Source organism: Fistularia commersonii, chromosome 21 (assembly GCF_037954325.1).
Source record: "Fistularia commersonii isolate RoL2024-O1a breed Wild chromosome 21, RoL_Fcom_v1.0, whole genome shotgun sequence".
NCBI classification, from domain to species: domain Eukaryota; kingdom Metazoa; phylum Chordata; class Actinopteri; order Syngnathiformes; family Fistulariidae; genus Fistularia; species Fistularia commersonii.
Genome location: NC_141304.1, coordinates 14915801 through 14942180, shown reverse-complemented (window position 1 = coordinate 14942180; position 26380 = coordinate 14915801). Strand labels below are relative to the sequence as shown.

The following is a 26380-nucleotide window of genomic DNA, read 5'->3' as shown; positions in this document are numbered from 1 at the left end:
CGAACAGGTCAACGCCATCCTATGCGAGCACTTTGACGCTCTCCGTTTACGTTGCTAAGCTAACTACTATTTAGAGTTATTGGAGTACAGCAAAAGCATACATTGGTCGCCCCCCCAAAAATGATATCAAATTGAATGACCCCATTAAAATAAATTGAAATGCTATTAATCTGTTCCAGACTGCCAGTTGTGGAACATCTTTTTGAATAACAAATAATGAATAAAAGAGAGTGAAAAGAAATAGTGGTTTTATAAAGTGTATTTATTTGAAAGATCGGACAAAGGGGTGATGGGAAGGGAACGTACTGGCTCCACACTAGCTACAATGCTACAATGCTATGCTAAGTGTAACGCAGACGCTTTGCTACACTTTATGTCTCAACTACTCTTTTTAAAACCGTCAAACCGTTTTCGACCGGCTAGCAACGATTCTTTTGACGCCTCGTCCGTCCACGTTCACGTGCCTTTAAACGGTTGAGCTCAAACCCCGGAAAACCTCAGGAATAAGAATAAGAATAAGAACAACTTTATTTATCTCGAAGGAAATTGCTGTGCCAGAGTTACAAGAAAAACATGATAATAATAAATAAAAGTAGAAAATTGTATGAACAGTAAAAAAAAAAAATAAAAAAATTTGACATTGAAAATGAATTAACACAGCATATAATGTTTTTTTTTTGTATAAACAGTAAAAAAAAATTATTGACATTGAAAATGAATTAACACAGCATATAATGTTTTTTTTTGTATAAACAGTAAAAAAAAAAATTGACATTGAAAATGAATTAACACAGCATATAATGTTTTTTTTTTGCCTTTATGTTATGTATAAACAAAATATATGTTGCATATTTTTTAAATCAAACAACTGCAGGGAAAACAAAATGACATTTCTGCATGCAGCAAAACAATTTGAAGGTTACTTTTAAGCAAAATACTCAATGTCCATTTGAGTCCTTCTTGTATTTATGGAAAAAAAAAAAGATGAACTTAAACGATCCAAAGGCAGCAAATCAAAAATGCCGTCCTCTCTCTGCACGCTGTCACTAAGAGCGACAAAAATATTTTATTTAATTTAGATGTCAGATGAACACCATTATCTTCAAATGTAAAAATGAACAAACTAAAATAAAACCCATTTTAATTAGATACTCGTTCATTATTTTTAAAAGCCACAGGGAGCCGCATCAGAGGTATTCTAGAGCCGCGGGTTGCCGACGGCCGGTCGAGACTGTTTCTAATGTCAATCTTTCATTATTATTATTATTATTATTTGCATGGTGGTGCTGTTGAGGAATGCACCGGTTCCCCAGACCTTCCCGTGACCCATCTGACATAAACATGCTTTAAACCAGCGCCGTGTGTTTGCAGGCCGATGATATGTTTGTAACGCTCCTCGGGAGCACGCATCCGGAAACAGATCGGGCCTTAATGGACAAAGATGGATAGGGACGCCTCCCGAGTCAATAACCAAGCGCGCCGGATACACCGTCTTTGTGCGGCGGGACGTTTATCGCTCGTTCTGCGGGGTGACGTCACCGGTCGGAAGAAGGGAAACGACCCGGCAGATGGTCAGCTGGTCGGATAAACCCAATAAACGGGGATTGTTCCATGCGTGGAGGATATCCGCCCGTGAAGTGTTGGACTTTGGCGAAATAAAACGGTCCCGATATCAGTCTCGCCGTGATGTAATCTCATTCCCGACGGGGAATTCGGAAAAGGGATTTCGGCAGATAGCGGGAGCTTTGTGAAATCCACTCGCTTCTTCCCGGATTCCCCTTTAACTTTCCCCGTTAAATTCCATCCCGTTCAGCTTTTGTTTGTCTGAATATTGAGCTTTGCCGCATCAACACGGGCTAAGACCAAAAATTATTTTTAAAGATGATTTAAAAATCATCACTTTAAGAAATAAATTCGATTATATGTTCGTTTGATTTCTAAATAACCACCGTATATCAGCCCGTATCAGTCCTCCCCTTCTCGAATGTTCTGCTTGGGAAATGACCAACTTTTGTTCTCGACCAGATGCTTTCTTTGTCCGTTCATTTCATTCGAGCGTTCATTCGTTATCGAGGGGTTGTGGCCCGTGATTGGCCGAGGCCGGGTACGCCTTCGCCCGTCGATGGCTGGGCCGCCTCTAAAAACAAACTTTCACCCTCTCATTCACACATTTTGGCAATTCAGATCCTCCGATAAACCATCTTTTTCCATCGCCAGAGAACATCGGCGAAACCAACCGGGAACTTGAAATAAACTACCGTTCTGCTTCCGGACGGCTTCACGCTTGCATGGATGTCCTTTTTTTTTTTTCCTCCCAGATCCCGCGGATCTGTCTTGCTGTCACAAGACCCTCCAACGCGCTCTTTTTCAAGGTCCTGCAGACCATTTTTCATGACTCCAGAAACATTGTAGTCCACCTGCAAGGCCAGTAGTTGTGGCAGGGACACTTCCTGTTTTGGTGCGATAACAAACGTGGGAACCGGAGGGAATGTAAACATCAACAATGGCGAGCGGTCGAGTTTTCGTGCGAACCGACGACGATGCTGGAGTTATTGCTCCGAGTGACCCTGAACTACGAGGAGGGTGAATTCCAGGAGAATGTAGACCGGGAGTCGCGCCAGTAGAAGTCCGCCATTGTCGTCGTGGTCGACACGCAGCTCAACGCAGCCTCGGCGCGCGTGTTTCGTTTTCCCGAGCACCGGAAACCTTTTCCGGTCGCCCTCCTCGCCGCCGTTCGGATAATTCCGAGGTAAAGGTCAAGCGACACGGCGTCGACGACGGCGTGGGCCGAATGCTGCAGTGCAGTCGGCATTAACCGACCCGGACACACGGAGCCCGAGAAGCGGCGGCTACATTTATGGCGCGATTAAAATTAAAGGAGACGGTGATTCTTTTTAATGTCTTTCTCCTTGAAGCGACTCTTCGTCTTCCCAGCGCCGCTATCATCTGCATCGCCCTCGACTCCTCCGAGAGAGGGGGGAGGGAGTTATAATGGCTTTCCATCGCTTTTTACAACAGTCGCTACACACCGGCACGTTTTTTTCCCCACGTCGACTCGCCGCCCCCTCGCGGGTGTCGGGGTCAATCGAGCTTTTTGAAAATGTCGCGTCGTCGGAGGAGGAGGAGGAGGAGCGGTTCGGGGCGGCGCTGTTTTCGCCGGGCAGTTCTGGGCAGTGCCGGCTGCATTCCATTACGGTGAAATCAGCTGGGAGAAAGTCGGAGATGTTATTGAGGAATGCGCCGGCCTAGTTACTGGAGATCGCATGCACACACGACTTCTACAAAGCTTTTTTTTTTTTTTTTTTTTGTTATTCAACGCGCTCCAAAGTCGCCGAAGGACGTGCACGCAGAGCCAGCTTTGACATCGGCACCTGCACAACCTGCCGGCGGCGCCCAGACCACAGCGTGATTAGCGGTGTGAATCACTGTTTGAAAACCGCACGCTTGTTTGTGGTCGACCTTCATTTGTCTGTGTTGTTTCTGTTGCTTTTGTTGATTGAGGCGTGTAGCTGCACGCCCGGTTTCTGTTCAGGTACAACATTGGATTTTAAAGCTCTGACCAGAAGACCGGAAAGACAGGCTGGCGTTTTTTTGTATAATGGCTTTGCATTAATCACGTATTGTTTGCCAAAGTCTGGAAGTTACATAACCCGTGCTCTGAATCTGATAAGTCGGTCAGATGGAGTCGAGCCGTCAGGTGAGACGTCTTACCGTCAGTGCCACCAGACTGCAGAACCTGTTCTCTTCGGAGGAACCAGGGACAATGGGCTACAGTTCATGAACCAGTTTAGCTCCTATCCCGAAGCAGGACCTTCTTCCAGCTCTTTACAGCTCATATGCTGCGCCCTTTACTAGATACTTCTTGCAGAGTGCAATTTAAGATAAAAACAATGACGGTTCCTGCCTAGCGAGAGATGGAGCGACAATGAGATCCAAGCTCTTCTGGCCTGCTGTGCTTCGGAGTGGTTTCCTGGGCTCGCGGCGTTTTGGGCAAAATAAGTCTGGAGTTAGCTAACGGCTAATAACGAAGCAGCGCAGGGAAAAGCTAAAAACACTCTGACCCCTCTGATAGTCTAAGGTTATTACTCCGGTTGTGCAGACCCTGAACGTTGATGTTGTCGTCCTCCTGTTTGCGGCGCTTGGTTTTTTTGGGCGTGGTGCTTAAGGTGCACGTGGCAGAAGCTCCCGTGGTCCCTCAGGTTCCCCGTAGGAGCCAAATACCCAAATCCGAGCCGGACGATTCAAGGAACCGCGATCTCATCTGTCCGAAAGCTGCTGTATTTTGGACCCGAGCCTGGAGGTGGCCCGTCGTGATACTCTAAATCCTTTGTCACCAGGCAGTTGAGGACAATGTAGATAAGCTCGACAAAACCACGCATGTTAATGAGTAACTAGGAGTACAAAAGTCCAGCTGTGCGAGTCCGGAGTTAGCTCGGTAGCGCCGCGCTACCGCTCCGCTCCGATCTAACCCGCGGTTGCGTGTCATCGCCCCTTCTGATCGGCGGGCTTTGCCGTTGTTCGCGTAAAACCTTTTTCAAACAGAGATAGAATTAACTTTAAGCTGCAGAAAATAGTACGGGCTCAGTGTTTTTGCCCGGCTGAGCCAGCGGTTGGAGCGGCACGCTTTCTGCATTACATTGTGACTCACATCAGGCATGCTCCGGCCTTGACCTACATATGGCTTACCTCTCCCACCTTCACATACTGACACACAAACGCCGGATTTGTCATGGAAAGAAAGACCCAGTTCGAGAGATTAGGAGAAACCCACTAATCTGGCGGCGCCGGTGTGTTTGTGCGTCTGTTTTTTCGGGGCGGGTTTCGTGCGACGGCTCGCTCCGCATTTTATCTCGCGGCAGCCGGAACGGAGGTCTTTGTTTTTGTCCGAGATTTTTTTCTTTTTACCCTCGATAGAAGAAACGGGGCGACGAAAAACATCTTTCCTTTCCTTATAGTTATTTCGCCGCCGTCTCCACATAAATTTGCCGCACGGACGGTCGGAGTGGTACCGCCGTGAGTTATAACAGAGGAAATCCAGGGCGCTGTGATTCGTTCGGCAGAACAGAGAGAAGGGGACGAGGAGGAGGGCGAGAGAATTCAATGAAGCGAAGGGCCAGAGGGGATGGAGGTTCATTTTAAGATGGAGATGAATACAGTCTGTCTGCACTTCAATCTGCTTCTGCAACGACAGCGGCCGGATGCTCGGGAGTCTCGTCGCCTGGCGCTCAGCAGACACATCAGACGGGGGTTAAATATCCCGCCGTCGCAGAAATGTGCAGGAGGCGAGTGTTGGAATGCTGGCCATAAAGCCCTGCATTATCAGCCACCGTATTTGAACGAATACTCAGGACAGAATACGTCTTATGACGGCGAGCGAGACACACAATCCACGATTGCGTCTGGCATGTTTTGATGGACGCCCCCCCGTCATATAGATTACATCATAATCTACAGTGTATTTGTTTGACGAGGCGGGGAATTCCACATAGAGATGTATCCTCTGCACATTCCATGTGCATTCTGGCATAGCTAGCATTTAGCGAGTGGTCAAGTCTGGCGATGCAGGCGATGGCAGCCCCCCCCCCCCCCCCCCCCCCCCCCCCACGCGCCCCCTCCCAGATTTCAGCTGAGCCGGAGCAACAATATACCGACCTCTTTGGCACCCATAATGTCCGAGCACTTCTTGTCACGGAACACTGTTGGAGGACGGTGACTTGTATGCTCAAAGTTCGACCTCTCTCCTTCAGTTGCATTCGTCTACTCGGGTACATCTACCGGGTACTTGGTCTACTCTTAGAAAAGCTCAAAAGAAGGCTCGTTTAAATGGTTCAGATTAGGATTAGGACTCATTACAACAGCGCGGACCTGCAGGTTGCTTCAAATACAACAATCTCTCTAAAAGCTTCCTAGCAGTCGAATACACAACACATGCTGTCCTCTGGGACCGGGAGGTTTTTGCAGGGCCACCCACCACAAACAGAAAGGTCACAAGGCGCCGGTCCCGCTCCCGAACTGATTTACGCCGGCACTAAAACACAACTCATGAGGGATTTTTATGTGCCGTGTGAAGAACCAGGCATCTGGTCGGGTCGGAGAGAAATAATGCAAGATGACTAAATCTAAAATGACGCTCTTAATAATTGATGTTAGCATTTCCGGATGACCCCAATACATTACAGGGACGGCGGTGAGCTCATGTTTTTGTTCCCCTAAATACGTCAAGCTCTTCATCTGCGATGACCTTCAGAGCTGCGAGCCACAGATCACTTCCGGGTGAAACGGTCCTTGCGGTGGAGCGGTTTCTGAAACGAGCTTCGAAACAATTCACGTCCCGATCCTTGCGTGGCAACGGCACTTCAGCGTATTCCCTCGATCACGTTTCACCTCTCGTCCGAGAGGCTTCTTCAGGTCTAATGGACTGTGGGGAGTTTCGCGGCTGTAAGTGCCGGGAGGTACGGGGCCGGTCCGAGTCGTGACGGCTTGTTCCGTTAATGGCCGAGTTGTTTTGCAGAAACTAGTTTGATCGGGGTTGTTGTGTTAATGGGGCTGTTGTTGGTGGGAACAGAGGCGCACCTTCTGGGGGCTCACCTGAGTTAAAACTGGAACTGTGAAACGGGAGGTGACGAGAATTTCAAGTCCGGCTACGAGAAGAAGTAACCACGACCTGGATCACAGAGAACCTCCGACGACACGAGTCTTTAGACAGTCCAGGTCTCCGTGGGCTTGCTGCCTCTCTGGTCGCCCGGCTCGGCAGGCGTGGCCTCTGGATTCTGGTCCACTAGTTGAATTCATGAAACGTGAATCACTAGCGGAAAAGTAAACAGGATAGTTATAAAAACCTTGCCGTGGTAAATAATGGATGAGTATTTTCCGAAAAGAAAACCTTCCCACTATGACCGTTCCATGGATATACTATCAAAGTGTACTTGCAGCGTGTCCGCACTGGTTGTTACCCGTCCCCGTCCCCCATCGCCTCCCCTTTCCCAGGGAGGTCGTGTAACAAACCACCCGTCATTTTCTTTAACACCCCGGCCCTGAAGGCCACGACAGATCAGACCCGACTCCGGTTCGTTTGCCCGAGGAGCCGCGCTCTTCCCGAACACTCCGTTTGTGTGTTTGTGTCGTTTGGCCGCGGATCGGCATCCCTCCGTCAATCCCTCCGCCCGTCGGTGCGTCGGGGGATGGTAATCCATTGTTCCCATATGCAGATAGTGGCGACGAGATTAGGCAGACCCCGGGAGGGGATTAAGGCTTCAGGACTTGGCTCCCCTTCTATCTTACCTACTCTCTAACCACGCGCCCCCTTCCCCCGCCTCCGCCGGCCCACCTCCCGCTTCCCGCCGCCTCGTCTAGCTGTTCCAGCCGTCTCCTTCTCCTCCCTCGGGTAAATCTCCAATCTCTGGAGTGTGTTGGCTGCTGAGTGAAGAGGTGGAGGGCAGATTAAGATAAAGACCCATCGGGGTTAGGTTTTTTTTTTTTTTTTTTTTTTTTTGTATTTGTGCGTTTTCACAGGCGTAAAGCGCGCCGCATAAATCTATCCTTATTGTGTGTGTTATTTTGCACTTTTGAATATTTAGATGGCATTCATGCCGCGCTGACACGCAGTGTGTGTGTGGGTTGGAGGGATTCCAATGTGTTTCTTCGGTGTCACATCGCCTTCTGGATTTCCCGACGCGGGAATGCAATAACCGACCGTGTAAGAGTGCGTCTTTTTTGACGATCCGCGTTTATGCCCATAGCCTCTCTGGGCTTCTTCCCTTCCCTCCGCGACCCTTCGATGCGATCGAGGCGCGACCCGGGCGATGCGCCGCGATTCCTCATCATCGCCGTCCCTCCATCGCAACCTTCTCCTCCTCTTCCTCGCCTCCGGTGACGAGCGGCGTAATTGATATGCCACCGGCAATAAATCAGCCCGGCTCGAGGGCGAGCGCCCGCCGTTATACGAGTGGACGGGTTTAGTCGCTTCGCAGGAAAAAAAGGCGTCCGGGGGGAAGAGCCGATCCGGGCGGACTCGCAAGAGTCGCGAGTCGCCAGACACCTCGCCGGAGAGCGCAGAAGCCCATCTACCGAGGATTCCCACCGCTGTCAGATAACATAAACAAGACTGTCGAGAGCCAAGAGAAGGCCTTTTTATTTATTATTTTACGTCCCCTACCTCTTTTTCAATCCCTTTTCCCCGGCATCCACTGTAGCGACGCTCCGGTCCTCTGTCGATTCATAGGGCGCCACGATATCAAATCCAATCAACTCGGCCCCTTACTGCCCGTCCGCTTTAATGCTTTTCCCTGATGTGATAACAGCCTTCGTTCCCCCGATACGCCGGCTGCCCATTCCCAAAGCCGCAGACGCGCTCCGGCCCAAAATGATTGACATGTTGTTTTTTTCCCCCCTTTCGATGGCGCCAGATACGGCTCCCGGGCCGCCGTTCTCGCCATTTCACCTCGGCTCCGGAGGAGATTGAAGCGGAGGAGTTTGAAGAGATGAGGAGGAAGGGGCGAAATACTCGAGTATTTAAAAGAAAATCAAAGGATCTCCCCGACAGGCCTTCTCGGTAGACGGATGGGTCTCTCAGGCGGGCGGTGGAACAAGAGGGTTCAGGGGAGTTGATTGCCACGCCGTTTTTAGAGAAGCACTCGCTTCTACCGTTCACGGAGATAACCGATGTATTTCCGCCAATAAGCGGATGCAATTTTCCGTGCTAGTTCGCACTCTCCTCCGCCAAACTGCGGCCGGACGGGCTGTAGAGGAGTTACCGGAGACTTTATTTCATATCGCGGCCCTATTTGGATGCTCGTTCATCCACTGTCCTCACCCTATCGAAAGAAAATCGGTCTTTCGTCCCCCCCCTTCCCCTTTATGTGCCGCCATGCTTAAAATTGACATCTGCCGCCGTTGCGCTGAGCGACAACATCATCGAGCAAGTAATTTTTTTTTTTTTTTTAAGAGATATAGGCCGGCTCGTTGTTTTACTGTGGATGCTTGTTTCGCAGGCGTCTCGGGGGAATGTCTCGACGGTGGCGGCTCGTACCTTATGATGAATATGCCAAATATTGGCAGACGTAACTTTGTAAGATGACTCCGGGTATTTAAATTACTTGGACTTCTCAATCCTTCACCGAAGGCCTCTCGGCCTTCGTGTCGAAGAACCCGATCCCGATTCGTTTCCTGTGCAGTAAATTCATGCACAGACTGTGGTATAGCGTCCGTGCTAACCGCTCCGGCTGAAGGCCATGCAGACATTGAGCCCTAACATGGCTGCACGTGACTTGTATGCTGTAGCTTGCGTTGAAGGGACGGCAGGACGGGAAGATGTATTTTGAGCCCAAATGAGTCGCCGCTTTAGATCGCTAGCAGTTTCCACATCGAAAGTATCTAGGTTAATACCTAGTGGACAATTCCGAGGTGTTCTATTTCTTCCATCTAGCAGTTTTTGCATCCCTTCCCCTGCCTCTGCATCTTCCAGCCCCCTCCCCGCCGTAGACTCCCTCATCTTTCCCGATTTGACGTGGTTATAAAACATCCTCTGCGCCGACACTTTGATAGTCAAGGTGAAATTGGAGAGCGGGGACCCTGGGAGGGGTGCGCGCCGCTTTGCATAATCAGCATTTACGGGGAGAACGAATGTTCCGGCGCTGCAAGAACATGATTGGTCCTGTCAACCGGCAGTGCACACGGCGCTAACGCTCCTCGCAACAGAAATCAGTTTAAGAACAACTAACAGAGTCAAATTAATTCTTGGTAGCCAATGTAGACAAGGCTCATTCTGGACACCTGGACCCCTGAGTTTCCTCTGCTAGGTGTCCCTTGGTGATTGGCCGAGACGCAAAGTATCCGGCGTCGTAGCGATCGTTGTTTCGCAGCCTTAAAGTCTTTGGAGCGACGCCGGAGACGACCGCTAGCGCTCGAGAGTCCGAAGATATGCGGGCCATTTTTGAACATACCTCCATTTATTGTCTGAAGATTTTCAACTGCACGTTATTGCCCGAATGAAAAACGTCTTCGGCGGTTGTCCAACTAATAAGATAAAGTTCTAAGACGAAGTACTTTTAAGCAAAATTGAATGTCGAAGCCAACGGGCCGACCGAGACATTCGTATTCCGCCGTGGCGGCCGGACTTGAGCCGCGCCAAAGGATTTTATTGGTATTTCCAATTCATAATAGATAGAATGCCGCCGTTTCAGTTGCATACAGATTGCCATCTCGCTGCCGACCGGTTGGCCGCGCGTCGTCGTTTCGCGGTATGATTTATGGATCGGAATGAATTTTTTTTTTTAACACGGAAGCACAGCGTGAACGTGAGCCGCCGCGAGATGCCACGGGGACCCGAGGCCTGGATATGATAGCCGGAATTGCCGCCATAATTACAATAAGGGGTTTCTGGGAAGTCTGTTGATCCTGTTCGAACCATGACAGGAATGCCTCGGAGCGGACCTGGAAATAAATTGCTTGCTGTTAATGTAACAGTGCCCACTGGCACTTTCTCAAACACACGCCTTCTGCAAATCCACCACAGTTGAAAGTTATGAAATATTAAAGAGTTTAATGTTGTAAGTCCATAACTCATTTCAGCCAGACTTGTATTATGTGTACAGGGCCTTGAATAATCGCCTGGCTCTTCCCTCGCCGTCGCCCCTCATAATTAAGTGCCGACACACGTTTTCCTTCCAGAATTGATTTGAAATCATATATTCATCACCGGGGCAAATGTCAGCTTGATTATTTATTTATCCATCTATCTATCTATCTATCTATCTCCCCCGTCGTAAAATGTCTGCGCCTTTTCAGGCCCGTCGATAGACCGCGTCGTTTAGACATTCACGTCATTTCTTCTCTTTGCCTTGCAGGCCTCCCAGCTCGTGCCTCTGCGGACGATGGTCCCGATGACGGCTTGCCAGACCAAGTGCGGGACAGCGGAAGAATAGGAGTTGTATTCGCCTCGCTCGGTCTTCTTCCCTCCCCCTCCCGCCGTCCTCCCTTATTCCTCGACAGTGGAGAACAAAAGATAGGAAATCCTGACTTGGGACTCGGAACCAGACTTGCGCTCCTCCTTACCTTCCTCTTTCTCCGTCCCCGCCCCCCCCGAGCTTCGCCCCAAAACCGCCCGGATATGTTTCCCCGACGGCGGTCGGCGGCTTCCCCCGGCCCGGGGATCCCCGGGCTCCACCTCGGGCTTCTGCTCATCGTGAGCTCGTCCTTGTCCGGAGGGCAACCCCCGCCCTTCAGACGCTTCACGCCGTCGGAGTGGGGCCTCACGCATTTGGCGATCCACAACAAAACCGGAGAAGTCTACGTGGGAGCCGTCAATTGGATTTTCAAGCTGTCCAGCAACCTGACCAAACTCCGCAGCCACATGACCGGCCCGGTGGTGGACAACGAAAAGTGCTACCCTCCGCCGAGTGTCCAGTCCTGCCCTCATGACCTCGCCCAAATCCAAAATGTGAACAAGCTTCTCCTAATAGACTATGACCAGAACCGCCTCATCGCTTGCGGTAGCACCTCGCAGGGCATCTGCCAGTTCCTTCGCCTGGACGACCTCTTCAAGCTGGGCGAGCCTCACCATCGCAAGGAGCACTACCTGTCCAGCGTGGACGAGTCCGGTACCATGTCGGGGGTCATCATTAGCTCCCCTCACAGCACGGCCAGCAAGCTGTTCATCGGAACCCCCATCGACGGCAAGTCCGAGTACTTCCCGACCCTGTCCAGCCGCAAGCTGATGGAGAACGAAGAAAACGCCGACATGTTCAGCTTCGTCTATCAGGACGAGTTCGTCTCCTCTCAGCTCAAGATCCCGTCGGACACTTTGTCCAAGTTCCCGGCTTTCGACATCTACTACGTTTACAGCTTCAGCAGCGAGCAGTTTGTCTACTACCTGACCATGCAGTTGGACACTCAGCTCACCTCCCCCGATGCCAGCGGGGAGCAGTTCTTCACCTCCAAAATTGTCCGCCTCTGCGTGGACGACCCCAAGTTCTACTCCTACGTGGAGTTCCCCATCGGCTGCACCAAAGACGGAGTAGAGTACCGCCTGGTGCAGGATGCCTACTTGGCCCGGCCGGGCCGGCAGCTGGCCAACTCTCTGGGGATCTCGGAGAATGAAGACATCCTCTTTACGGTCTTCTCTCAGGGTCAGAAGAACCGGGCCAAACCACCCAAAGAGTCAGCGCTGTGCCTGTTCACCCTGAGGAGGATAAAGGAGAAGATCAAAGAAAGGATTCAGTCTTGCTACAAGGGAGAAGGGAAGCTCTCCTTACCGTGGCTGCTCAACAAGGAACTGGCCTGCATCAACTCTGTAAGTTGCGACCTCAGAAGCTAATCCCGCTCGCCTGCACACGATTCCCTCGGTCTTAAAAAAGGTTCAAGAGACGTTTTCTGTCAACTTTACCGAAAAAAGGGCTCACATCCACGCGGGGGGGGGGGGATGCATTTTGTCGTGAAATAGTTTTCCATAATGTATGGACGGGCTTATTTCTTTCTGCCGTTGCTCATTAGCATCGTCCATGTAAATTCAAACCTGCCGGCGCTGCAGGCCTACGGTCGGTATCTGACAGCATCAGGGAGGTCTTACTCCGTCTTCTTTTCTGCCTGATTTCCTTCTCACCGCTCCACAACCTCTTGCTACTTTGATTTAGTCAGACAGGGGACATCATTAGCCCAGTCCCCTGGATTTGTGAAATGTCACTCAGGAGTAGCTCTTACACACACACACACACACACACACACACACACACACACTCACAAAGCCAAACAGTACGATTCGGTGTTCTGCAGCGCGAGATCCTCTGGGATAGCATGAACTTGACTTGTTTTTCTCCCCATCTGATCCGCAGTGCGTGGCCCCGCATGATTTATGGGATACAAACACAGCCGTGCACACACACACTCCCAGCTGACCGCGAGACGCCGTGCTTTACGACGAGCGTACGGGATGTGCTAGCTTCCGAACTTCGTCCGTATCGCGCCGTCGTTTCGCGTACAAATACGCACTAAGAAATTCGTTCATTCGTCAGCGCGCTTGCGGTGTTCAACGTCAAGCAATGCTCTCGGCCCAGCTAGCATTAGCACGCTATCGTTTTTGCTCTTTAGAATAGCTCGGCCGCTGTGTGACATCGCGCTGTAGGAATGCTCGTCGGGGTTTTAGCTGATTGATAACAATAACATACCACAAATGGAATCCCGCTCTGATTATATCAAATTATCAACCGTCGTTGCAACCATCATTAGTCTGGAAACTAGATTCCTTGGATTTGTTTTGCTCTCAAATGGGTTTCTTCTGTCTCAGTGCCTTTTACTGCGGCAAAAGGAATTCGGATCCAGGCTTTCTTTACCCGTGATTTTTAATTATTCGTCCGCGGCGGCTCACAGCCTGTCAGCAATAATGATGTAATAGCGCCGCAGACGAGCCGACTGGCTGACCCGGTGACAGCAGTGAAGCCCGAGGGGTGAGCTCGGGGTTAATAGATGACCCGAAGCGCTGACCTCAAGCACATTCATCCGTCCCAAGGATCCAGAGTCTGACCTCGTATGAATGCGCAACACCAGCCGACCGGCGAACGCTCAGCGGGGCAACCGACGCCAAACAGAAAGACTACCGTCATTTTCGGACTATTGAGCGCACCTGAATGTAAGCCGCATCGGTGAAAAATAACTAAATGAATCCATGTGTACATATATAGGCCGCACTCGCAGGTGTCCACGTTGGAATATGAGATTTTTACACAGAAACTTTTTTTTTTTTCAATTTTTATGAAATACATACCGGTAACCTCCCCAAATATGGACTGGAAATGCTTTTTTCCCCAAACAATGCCTGTAACACGGATGAAGAATAACACAAAGACGGCACTAAAACCATTAAAGTCGTCTCTCTTCGCAGTCGGAATTGAACGGCCTCATCGGTCCGATGAGACGAGGACAAATGTTTTGGTGAAGCTTGTTAGCCCCCAAAAATCTATGAAGTAGCCGCGTCGTTGTTTAAGCCGCGGTGTTCGAAGCGCGTGAAAGAAGTAGCGGCTTATTGTCCGGATAATACGGTACATAAGACCCGCGGAGGTCGCGTTGGACTCGTCAATCAATGTCCGTTGCTAAACCGGTGCGATATATCGATTGGAAAACCTGGGTATAAGTCTTCTGCGACACCTTTGGGTTTGTTCGTAAGGCGCAGCAACAGTCCCGTAACTACTAAGGTGTCTGAAGTGACTCGCTTCTTCTTCTTCTTCTTCTTCTTCACCGTGTTTGACTCTCCAGCTGCTGGCGGCAGGACCCGGGAATTTTAAATGTACCTCTCTAACCTCTACTCTGCGAGCTCATCATCGCCCGCCGCCGGAAGGTCTGATTGAGCGTTGTGGGAGAGATGTTTAGTCTGACCCTGCCGTGCAGCGGTGCAGAGGGCAGGGCAGCCAGGAGAGCGGGAGGCTCGCGCAGCTGTTAGCCACGTAGCCATGATTGATGGCCAGGAGACCCGTTGGCTCCCAGTGTGGAGTTTATATTTGTGCTGGAGCGTAGCCTCCTAGCCTCTGGCCATCATCGGGGTGAGATTTTATGGACACGGTGAGACGGTGGCGGTTCTTTTTTTTGTTTTTTTTTGTTGTGATCGGACACGTTTCGGAACTTTATAAACATCTCACGCGCCGCATTCGCTACCTCAGCCGTGATACTTGGCTATATTCGCCAGCTTTGTACGTGTGCTGCCTTGTTTGTTTGTGTGTCTGTTTTGTCCCTGAGCGTTATTAGTGAACCTCTGACCTTCTCGCCAGTTTGAGAGCAAATCAATACAAGCCAGTTCCACAGAGGGAGATGGAAGGTGGGGGGGATGGAGAGGCAGGTTGGATGCGCGCTTTGAGAAACCGAAGGAAAATAAAGAGGCGAAAGAGTAGTGGCGTCTAAAAACGAGACATCTACAGACGCGTGGAGGCGAACACTCATCCCTCAAACCCCGCCTGGCAGAGTTCCTGTCTCCACCAGTCAAAGATGGACGGCATTCCAGGTCCTACGGGAGGACACTGTTGAGTGGAGTTGTATTTTCGAGCCACGAGTCGCAGTGGCAAACGGGAAAGAGTAATATACTAGTGGCAGAGAAGAAAAGAATGCATGTTGTGATTGGAAAGAGTTGGAGATCAGTTTGTCGGTTCAGGTGTTGGAGAAGAGATTGTCCACCGACCGTACGGCTGACAAGCTTGTGCAAGCTCTGCCGCTCGCAGCATCCGGACAAATAAGCCACGTTCTCGCTGTGGAAGTGCAGTTCCTTGAACCTTTTCGGGGAACCGGGGAGTCTCTCGGTGCGTTTGGACAGCAGAGGAACCGGGAACCGCGGACCATTGGTAGTCGTGCCGTGGAGTGGAAGCTGCGCCCGTGACCAGATGCTCCTTGTAGTTCACTGGAGCATCATTTCTAAAAGCTATCGTGGTCGCTTCGCTGCTCTTTTCTAGCGACCAAAGCTACGCCAGCTACGCCTCAGAGGGGCTTCCAGGGCTGGCAGAGGAACATCTACATTTAGGCTTAGAATGTATCTGAAGTTAGCTAACGGCTAACAGATGCTCCTTGTAGTTCACTGGAGCATCATTTCTAAAAGCTATCGTGGTCGCTTCTCCGCTCTTTTCTAGCGACAAAGCTGCGCTAGCTACGCCTCAGAGGGGCTTGGCAGAGGAACATCTACATTTAGGCTTAGAATGTGTCCGAAGTTAGCTAACGGCTAACAGGGTTTTTCACGCAGAGAAGATAAAGAACCTCAACCATCCGATAGTCCACGGTTATTATTCCATGAGCGCTGTGGAAGCTTCCACCTCCATGTTGTCCACGTTGTCTTCCTCCTCTCAGGTTTGTCACAGGCCTCTCCTGCCTGAGCAGCGGCTGCAAATGACAATTCTCCGCCGTCACATGTCGATAATGATGCCGTCAGTATGAAACCGTACTTTGAAACCTCGCCGACGTGAGATCGCTCTCTCCTCGCTGTCGTCTATTGTGTTTCCTGAATGCGTCTTAACATTAGGCGGTGGCTGTTGTCGTGGGTGTTGGTAAGCATTCTGCACGGCTCACTGCCGCTGATTCTTACTGAGCCGGAGGAAGATGCTGAGGGAGACCAGAGAGCAGGAAGATGGGAAGAGAATGGAAAATTGCCAGAGAGTCGGCGACCAGTTTTTTTTTTTTTCCTTTTACAGCCAGGGTATGCTGGGAAGAGAGGCAGTGATTCACGGTTGGAGAGGGTGGGGACCGACATCCTCTTCTGCCAAGAGCAGCAGGAGGAAAGGGTGGATGATTGGAAGGGGGGGGGAGGAGAAGAAAGAAAGTGTGAATGAAGTCGGGGTGTCGGGAAACGTCAGCCGGCCCCTGCGCTGACCTCTTCGGTGTTGGCAAACGGTGGGTTTTGGAGTAAATCTGAACGGTGAAGAAGAAAAAGGGGTGATTTCTCAAGGGGTATCTTTACTTGGAGGTCAGTTTGATGAAGGTACCTTCATGTTGATTGCACCCATCACTTCCGACACGCCTAGAAAATCATTATTTATACGTGGCCAGAGCTTCTCCTGTCTACATAGACTTCACTCTTGGTTGTTTGGACGCAGCTTTCGGGAACTACATCTTCAACAAGATGCCCTCTAAAGCTGTTTTTGCAGCCGTCCTTTGGTCCTATCAAAGCAAAAGCTTGACTTTACCTTTAACTTTACTGACAAGCGTGCCTCCTGTGTCATCTTCTAAACCAATGGTTGCGAGTGGACTTCGGTTTCCCTCCTTGAAGATGTTCCACCTCCTCATCCCAGAAGTTCTGCAGTTGTTCTCCACTGTAGGGAGTTCCAGCTATATAAATGCTAGTCGGTCAGTTCGTAACTAACGAACTATCTTTATTTTTTGCAATCTACACATTAACTTTACAGTTCCCCGTTCAGATTCCGACTGAGATGAGTCCCCTGAGTTCGTACCCATGTTCTTCAAGCTAGGCTAACATCTACAACCCCACTCAATCTTGGCCCGGTTCGCCAAAACTCAAGACTTGCGTTGCGTTGAGTCCATACGAGAACGCTGTTTGTGGCCCCCGGGAAAAAAAAGGAACAATATGTAAAAAGGGTTCCGACTTGGAAAGATTTGAAAAATGCCTCTGTCTCCATGGAGACGGGGAAAAGGCAGCACTTGTGCATGTGCACAAAGGTTACAGTCAACTGCATTGCGCGGGTGGTTGGACCGTAACTGCAGCGGCAGCGGCAGAGTTGGGAAGTGCCTCCGGGCATACGCGTGCTTTTGTTCAGCGCTAAATCACACCACCGACTACTGGCCTGGAATGTTTACTACACATGCTAGTGTTGCTACGGCCTCCTGTGCACGGAGATGGCTTTCAAAACAACCCCGTCTTTGGAAACTAATCATCACTTACTAAGCGAACGAACCCTCTAAACCCAACCAACTCCCGACTCCAGACGTTACATCCCGGAAACTCGCCACGGGAACGTTTCAAGGAGACACAATAAGTCCACCGTAAGATCCGACAACGACTGACCGGGACTTTATTATTATTGTGCGACTTCATTATCGATGGAAATAGAAGTCACGGTTTTTGACCAGAAGTTGATCGGGAAACTCTTTCCCCCCAACTGGAAACAACCAGTGCGTGTCGGACGGACAGCGATTCAAATGTCAGGCTGCTTTCTCTCCGTCATCAGATTGATGACGGGGGTGCGACCTTTGTCACGAGGCGATACATAAATCAATCGGGATCAATCGCAGCTCAAGCATTATTATGTTTTTTCATATGCCAGCAGTTTGGCGGCAGACGGTGTCAGAGGTGACGTTCGCTGTGAAATCCATAACCCGCCGAGGCCGGCCATTGTGTGACCATTGAAATTCCCTTTCCGGAGCAGCTGCTCGTTCCTCCGGTCCCGCTGTGCTGGCGAGACGTGTCGGACTTGCGCGCCGAAGTATGAATCGCTCATTGGAGTTCCCATTGCTCATTTCTGTCATTTGGGTTTTTCTTCAACTGGTTCTCTGGCATTCACCGATCCATTACCGCAGAATCCCAACTTCGGGCCTCTGCGTCCGCCTACTTTAAGTGGACGTTAGTCAGAATTAGTGGTCTCTGCGGAACAGCAAAGAGCACCGTGATTATCCGAATGAATTTGCATCCATGTAGCGTTAGCAGTAAAACTGACTCCCAGTTTGGCAGTTTAATATTCCGCTGCCAAAATCCGCTTTTTCGGTACGCTCTAAAATTTGGGAAGTGCGATGTGTCAAATTCAAGCCGGCGCAGACACGACCACTTGCCGGCCTTCTAAATCTTCTAATTTATTTTACTTGAGTCGTGATGTTTTGCCACATGTTGATAGTGTTTTATTTTTTAACGGCCGCGCAAGTAACGGGCGCATCCCGTCCCCCGAAGAGCCGCCGCCATCTCATTATTGAAGGACAATAGGAAGGCTTTTGGAAAAGACCCCATGCAGCTCGTCTGAGAGCGGCTCAGTTCTTTATTTTCCTGACCTTTCTCTCCTCCTCTCTGAGGAGTGTTTAGCTCAACAAATCCCCATCTTTAGCTCCACTCTAATGATACTAATTGCCAGTGTAATTGTGTATTGATCCGTACTGTGTGTGGGCGCCGTTGCATACATCATTATCAGAAGTAATCAGAAAAATGTGGAAAAGGCACGGCGCCTTTATTCCGCATGACAAGGAGCTCTGATTTGTCGTTTGAATTCCCGCTGTTTGTTTTTCCACCTTGCCGATGTTGGTGAGAGTAGAAAAGGTCCCGTTAGGTTGCGGGGCGGCTCCCGTTAACGCCGTCTTCCCTCAGCCTGCCCATGTTCACCTATCAGGAATTTGAGGTACTGAAGGTACTGTCGTCAAAACGAAGTAGGGGTTCTGATCCGTCTTCCCTTGTTTCTGGTCATCAAGTCAGGCAAAGTGAGAAGAGAAGTCACTCCCTTTTGGATTTTAAGGTCATACATAATCAACGTTAAATCCGGATACGCCCAAATCCTTCTGCTCGTCCTCCGGGTTCATTTCCTGCACAATTCTGTGCGTCCTCCGGGAGCTTGCGGATGCGCGGCCAAATGGCGCAGTGCCATGGGAAGAGGTAGGGGCAGGGTTGCACGGTATGCTCAGAAGAAAGCAACATGGCGCTGGAAAGGCCGCCATGTATCTAATAGCTGCACAGACCAGTGCCGTCCACCGCCATGTTAGTCATTGGAACCAGGAAGTGGACTCCGCACAGCCCTCTGGCGAATGCATCGCTTCACAACCGCGGCAACGCAGAGCTCGCGGTGACATTTGAAAGGGTCGTTCCCCAGTTCACGTACGTAGCCTGAGCAGAAATGAGCCTGAACGGCGTCCTCCTGTTGACGTGACTGGATATGACTTTAACTTATTCATACAAGCGTGGCAAGTTCGAGTTAAAAGAAACAAAAAACCGACCAAGAACTTGCGGTCTTAAGTGTGCTGACCCGGTCTTCCTCCGGGGGGTTTAAAACAGCTCCATCAGGCAGTCGGAGGTTAAGTACTTTGCTCAAGGGCCCCTGCGGTGGTTGATGATGGTGGGAGGATGTGTGTTACTCATTCACTTTTTCCCAGCCCCCTTTTTTTCCCAGCTGGTGTCGGGATTTGAACTGATCACAAGCGGCCCCTTGTTTCCAGCCGACTGTGAGGTTACACTGGCATAAATTCATTGAAGCAGACTGCGCGATTCCTTGAGTGCAATTGTATTTTCTTTCTCGCCGGCGCTCCGCGCAGGCCATATTATTTCTTCTGTCGCTCCCTTTCAGTCGCATTGTGGTCCAAATACGTGGTGACAGCTTTTGGAAGCGGCATCCTCTGAAAAGGTGCCAACTCCGTGAGGTTTCGCTGTCTGCCTGGACCGCTTTCAACATGGAAAACGACCGCCCTCGATATGGAACTGGTGCATTCCACTCTCTTTCTGAATTATTGATCGGTGGGGATCGTATCAATGCCGCCGCTCGAAATGGAAGATGATTTGCCCCCTTCCTCTCCCCCGCGACACATTTAAAGATTTTTGTGACACGCCCTCGATGCCGTTAAATAGGGCAATGGTACACTTTTCCAATCCGCGCGCTGTCACCAGATGCCGCGCATCGCCTTCCAAGCCCATATTAGTGAGCGGCCTGATGAGATTCTGGTGTTGGATGCTAACTCTTCATCCATGGCCGCTTCAACAGTGGCTACGCTTAATGACGACGGTTACAACGGCGCAAAACTGTTTAAACCAATATTCAGTTTTAATATTCAACACATTTTACAAGCAGGAATGAAAATACAAACATGCAAACACCCAAGAGATGCATCTCTTGTTCCCGTCAGCTTCGCGTTAGCTTCGCTTTGGCCACCGCTCCCAAGCAGTTAGGAAAAGTGTGATGTCTCACTCTGGGCTACTTCCATTGGCTACGCTAATGCGCTAATGTCCGTGGTGACATCACATGCACCTAGCTTAGTCGTTGATGACCAGGCTACTTTTTTTTTTTTCGCCATTTGTCGATTAGCCATTGCAGTCCTGGAACACAATATTAAATTTGTGCCTTGTGCATTGCTATTTTTTGTAGCTGCCATGTAGCTGTTGATTTTCCTTGGAAGATGAATTATTTGGAAATCACAGTCCAACCTGCAGGGGGCGGGGCTACCTTCAGACGCTGCGAAATTTAAGATCTCAATTCAGTTTGCTCAATTCCTTGACCGAACGGCGTGGAATTGCAAGCGCCTGCGCCGGTCCCGAGGATTCCTATTTATGCAACGTTGACATTTGTGCATTGACAGACACCAAAAGTTGAGGCGGGCCCGTTCAGAGCGGAACCGGCATCCCCTTTGACCCGGTGTGCTCAGATCCACCGATGAATCCCGGTCTGGTTTTCTAAGCGACTAAGCGCCGCTGTATTTTCCCCTTTGGAGGGAGCTCGGCCGTATCGGGACGAGCGCTCCTTCTTCCTCGCTTTTGCAAATGACAAGGTGACACGACGCGGCATGGGGCGCAGGAGCGACGCGAGCTGAAAGGAAATTGAACTCAGCGAGAGTCGTGGCGGGTGACAGTGTGGATGAAAACAAGCGAAAACAATGAAAAGGAAGAATTCTCCTGACGGCCATGAAAAGGAGACAGGCTATTAAATCATCCTCACTGGGCTCTTATTGATAAAAAGTTTAGCTTTAGGATGTGGATATTTCTGGACGGGGACAAGATGAAAAATAATCCCCCCCTGCTTCGGGAGCGGTGCTTTGTTTGTGCCACAGCGGTGGAGCTGCCCGGTTACAGCTGTGGAAATCTGACTGGGGTCCAACACAGATTTGGTGCTGATGTGAAGGCTTAGAGCCAGTAGCTGCTTTTGCACTGTCGGAACTTTTTGCAGTTTCGAGAAACTTTTCAGGAACGGGGTTGTTTTTTGGGTGCTTTCAGACAACAGAGGATCCACTGACCTCGCTTTGTTTAAGCATTTTAGCTCCTACCACCAAGCAGGGACTATCATGGTCACCAGTCCGCTGTGCTCTTGGGACAAAATGGACAGAAGCAGCAAGAAAGGGACTGAGAAAGAGGTCCTAGCTAACGGTTAATGGCGTTCTTCACATGGTGAAGCAGTGCCGGGAGAAGATAAAATGTCAACCTCGTCTCCCCCAATTCTTCGGTGGCTTGATTTTGAGATCAGAGCTGAAGCATACATGTCATGCCCCTCCCTACAGAGTTCCCTTTCTGCCTTCTGTTCTACACAACTAGAAGATTCCCGTGGAGGACGCTACTTACTGGAACCAAAGTTGAGCCGGGCCAGTTCTCAGAGCTATGTTCGTAGCACCTCTCCATCCGAAAGGAGCTATTGTGAGTGTGATCATCAATACGAAATGGACTGAGAAAGAGGTCCTAGCTAACGCTTAATGGCGTTCTTCACACGGCGAAGCAGTGCCGGGAGAAGATGAAATCCCTTCAACCATCTGATAGTCCATGGTTATTAGTCCATGGACGCCGTGGCAGCTTCCACCTCCGTGTTGTCCACTTCGTTTTCCTCTTCTTCTTCGGTGGCTTGATTTTGAGAGCAGAGCTTAAGCATACGTGTCATGCCCCTCACTACAGAGGTCCCTTACTGACAAGAAGGTTCCCGTGGAGGACGCTACTTCCTGGAACCAAAGTTTACCTGGGCCAGTTCTCAGAGCTCTGTTCGTAGCACCTCTCCGTCCGCAAGCAGCTATTGTGAGTGTGATCATCAATACGACAGCTGCGACGTAGAAATTGAGCCAAAACGCTCCTCCGTCACTTAAGATGTAAATTAAATCGTCAACCGTGGCGGTAATGTTGCCGATAATGAAGGGGGGCAAACGCTGCTCCTGTTGGAAAGCAGGTGACCTGAAATCACCCGGTGTCGGGCTTTTTTTTAAATTCCGTAATTTATGTCTGATTAGTTCAACCAATTAACTCCTGATGGGGGAAACGACGTGGGCGGCGGCGGAGGAGCAGCTGTTGTCACCGATGCCGATTTCCTCTCGGCCCGTCCGTCTTTTAGTCCTCAAGGTTATTTCATGCATCCAGTCTGTAATTATATCTGCAAAAGCAGACATTTTCTGAATTTCATATATATGTGTGTGTGTATTCACACGTGTATATATATATATGTTTATGTAAATAAATGTACATCTATATTATTTACGTATATATACAGTGGTCAAAAAAATGAAGGGAACACTAAAATAACACATCTGAATGAATGAAACATTCTTGAAAACTTAAATGCGCTGACAACAAAACAATAAATAGAAATCAAATGTATGATTGTTACACCATGGAGGTCCGGATTTGGAGTCACATTCAAAATGAAAGTGTAAAAACACACGGCAGGTTGATCCAACATTGATGTTATGGCCTTAAAACAAGTCCAAATAAATCAATGTTGCTTCCGAAGTGGACACTTTGATTTCACACAGGTGTATATTTTTTATATTGTTTTTTTAAGTGTTCCCTTTTTTTTATATATATGTATATATACGTATATCCTTAATCTAACTCAATGCAGTTTTTATTTAGATAAAATTATATTTTAATGATGCATGGTTGATTTTTTTTTTTTTTTCGTTTTTTTTTTTTCTCGGCCACAACATGAATGAATGTTTTTGTTTTCGCCATGCATGTTTTCCTTTCACCTCAGTAGCCGCCGTGCGAGCGACCGACGGGAGCGTGCACCGTATGTTCCCTTGCACAGGTTTGCGTTGTGTTTCCAAACATGGCGCGAAAAAGAGGCGACTATTGACGAATTCCCCTTGAGGCCGGCGCCGCCTGTGCCCAGACATATTTTCCCTGACGTGTCGTGTCGGAGGTGTAGCCGCGATAAGTCACGCGCTTTGCTTCGGCATTGGGCAGCAAGTGCACGTCTGAGCTTTGTCAATATTATTATGGGGTGGTTTTTTGTGTACATGTGCGTTATAACCCATTTGTATATATATATATATATATATACATGGAGGGTGGATGTGGCTCAGCTTGCGGACCGGGTGTCCCTCCAATCAGATGATAGGTGGTTTGTTTCTGGCCCTCGCGTTACCCTTGCTAGCCCGGTTAGCATGGCTAGCACCTTGCACGTGTGCGTGAACGGGGGATGCCTTCTAGTATCAAGCGCTTTGAAACGGCAAGCTGTGAAAGCGCTAAATAAGTTGAAACTATCTACCGCGCTTCATGGGTTCCTATTTCGGCGCCTTCGGATCGGTCAGAGCCGCGTCACTCAACGGCTGTTTCTGGTGTGTGTGTGTGTGTGTGTGTGTGTGCTTATGCAAGCCGAAGATATCGGATCAGCAGTATCTAGGCCACATATTTGTCTTGACCCTGAGTATCAGCTGACGGCTCACATGTGCTACTCTGTACACGCCACAAGTTCTCTCGCCTTCTGCCCACTTTCCTTCCACTCTCATTGACCGAGTGCGGATCTCTTGCTAGCTACTGTTGATATACAAATGCTCGAGAAGTCAATAAAAGTCAGTTCCCAGGCAGAATTGGCTAATAACCAAAGCGTGATGATTTGGGAAAACGAACGGGGTTGTATCGAATCTTATTGCGCCAACTGGAGTTAGTTTCCGTCCTTGAAGTTGGCACATGAGCCGCTTTCGCTGGAACATTTTGGCCAAAATAGGTCTGCAGTTAGCTAACGGCTAGTGAGGTTCTTCACACGGCCAAGCAGTGCAGGGAGAAGATAAAAACACTTCTGAGAACACATGGTTGTTATTCCTTGAATGCCGTGTCCTCGTTGTCTTCTTCCTCTTCTTCTTCTTCTTCTTCTTCTTTGGTGGTTTATTTTGGAGCGTGGAGCTGAAGGTGCATGTCGCAGATGTTTCTACTGTTGTCTCCCACTGTTTTTGGGAATGCAAAACTTAAAGGTTCCCCGGAAGAAGCGAGTTCCTGGAACAGAATCGGAGCTGGACCGTCCAAAAGCGGCAAATGACCCGAAACCTGGATGACAGAGAATTTCATCGCAGCCAGACTGGATTGTATTTTGATTTATTGTCATTATTAACTCTCAGTGTAGAGCAGCATTGTTAAAAACAAATGAGCGACATCTAAATCCATAAAATGCACTCCATAAAAGCGCTGAGGAGGAAACAACTCGCCTGAAGCGGGAGAGAAGACCGACTTCTGGGCGCCTATAAATCCACAAAATCGGTTGCTGTACCCACGCCGTTAGAAATCCCGATAATGAACTTTTGCTTTCCCCGCTTTTGAGACCCTCCAGTGGAAGTCGGTGTTTGCACAACTCCTCCGGTGTCTCCGACAACACTGCGAAACATCAAGCGCGGTTTCCTTCCAACAAGGGGCGGGCGTATCCTCGCTGTACTTGAACATGAGCTCAGATTCACGTGGGAATGTTTCGCAGCCATAAATTGAAGGAACCAGGCATCAGAACCTACCCTCCATTAAAATGCTTTCCGACCTCAAGGGAAATGCCTTCTGTTCAATGCCGCCGCATTCCACATTTGCAAGAATGCTATAAGCACCTTTACCCTTCGCAGCCCCAGAGACGACCCATGCAGGCTCCCAGTGTGTTTAGCGGCGGCGGCGGAGTGTGTGCTTGTGTGTGAGCCTTCGTTGTCTCCGGGCTTGTGCATACAATATTTCCGACAGGCCTCCTTAGAAAATGGAGTAACCCTTTTAACTTGTATCCCTTAGGCTGTGACGTCATTGAATTTCCTGTGTGTGTGTGTGTCGGGAGAGGTACGAGAGGTTGAGGCTAATCCAGATTGATGGATTTTGTTTCCCACGACGATATGGTTTAAAATTGCTGCCCCCAGTTATATGTCACATGAAGAAGATGGGAATTGTTTTGCGGCTCGCAGCCAAAACCTTTGGTCGAACACGGAAAAAACAAACTAGATGCTTCGGCTGAATAGCTGACCCGTTGTGTGTGTTTGTGTTTGTGTGAGCGCAGGTTTACAAGTCCGCGCTTGTGTATGTGTTGTGTGTTACCTGTCAGTGGCCTTTGTACCTCGGAAAATAAATTGCCCCCGGGCCATTAGTGGTTACAAAAGAAAGTTGTTTCAGGTAATGGAAGTGTGTGCCCTTGTCCCAGTCTCTTGAACAACATACAGAGGCCTCCTTTAGAAGGTTGTTTCTACCTTCTGACGTCAGCATACAAGCTTAAGAAAGAGATCGGCCTCTTTGTTGACTTCAGTTAATAGCCGAGGGACCCCTACACACACACACATGCACACACACACAAGTTCACAGCTGTACACACTTTAGGAAACATGGCGCTAGTCCATATGCTTGTGAGAAGATGATCCAATCCTTCCCCAGCTCCTTTCTGCCCGCTGGAGTGTCCTCAGGCAAGAAGCTGTACCCCGAGTTGCGCCCTATGGTCTGGTTATGGCCTTGCATGGCTATCTAGCGTAAAGCGCTTTGAAACCACAAGGTGTGAAAGCACTAAAAGTGGAGACCCGGTACAGACCATGAGCGAGGAGGGGGCGGAGGGCTCATTTCCATCTCTTCTTCCAAAGACAAAAGTTAAAAAGATGTGCAGTTAGTTGGTTTGACAGAAGAAGATACAGAGAATATGGTGAGTTGGAGGGAAAGCCAAAAAAGATAAGTTCCTAGAGCCTTACCTTTGTCCTCCGCATTCATTCTCTACAAAATTCAGCATGTTTTGGGGGAGCTTGCAGATATGTCAAGGGGGCAGATGTTGTATGCTCAAGTACGACCAGCAATTGATAAGACAACATCAGAGGTCAAACCAGAGAGGAGAATTCTCCGCCCTCATGCAACATCGTCTCTTTCTGTCGTCCGAACGGGAATGCCGAATTCTGATCTGTGCTCTGCGCTGCCCCCTGGTGGACGACGGTAGTGACAATGAAAAATCTTGATGTACCTGTCGCCATACGGTACGAAAGCATACCTGACTCTTGATTTAGGGTGACGTAGTAGATGGTACGGCTGGACCTGGACACT

At 49.5% G+C, this 26380-nt stretch overlaps 1 protein-coding gene across 4 annotated transcripts in view; it reads left to right on the top strand.

The window, feature by feature from the left end:
* The window catches only part of plxna1b (plexin A1b), a 211125-nt gene that overhangs the window by 20923 nt on the left and 163822 nt on the right, over positions 1-26380 (top strand). For all 4 annotated transcript variants that reach the window (XM_086168083.1, XM_086168082.1, XM_086168081.1 and 1 more), the window contains exon 2: positions 10845-12289. In XM_086168083.1, coding sequence (XP_086024209.1) covers positions 11108-12289 — 1182 coding nt within the window. In that variant the 5' untranslated portion in view covers positions 10845-11107. The remainder of the gene's footprint in view (positions 1-10844; positions 12290-26380) is intronic.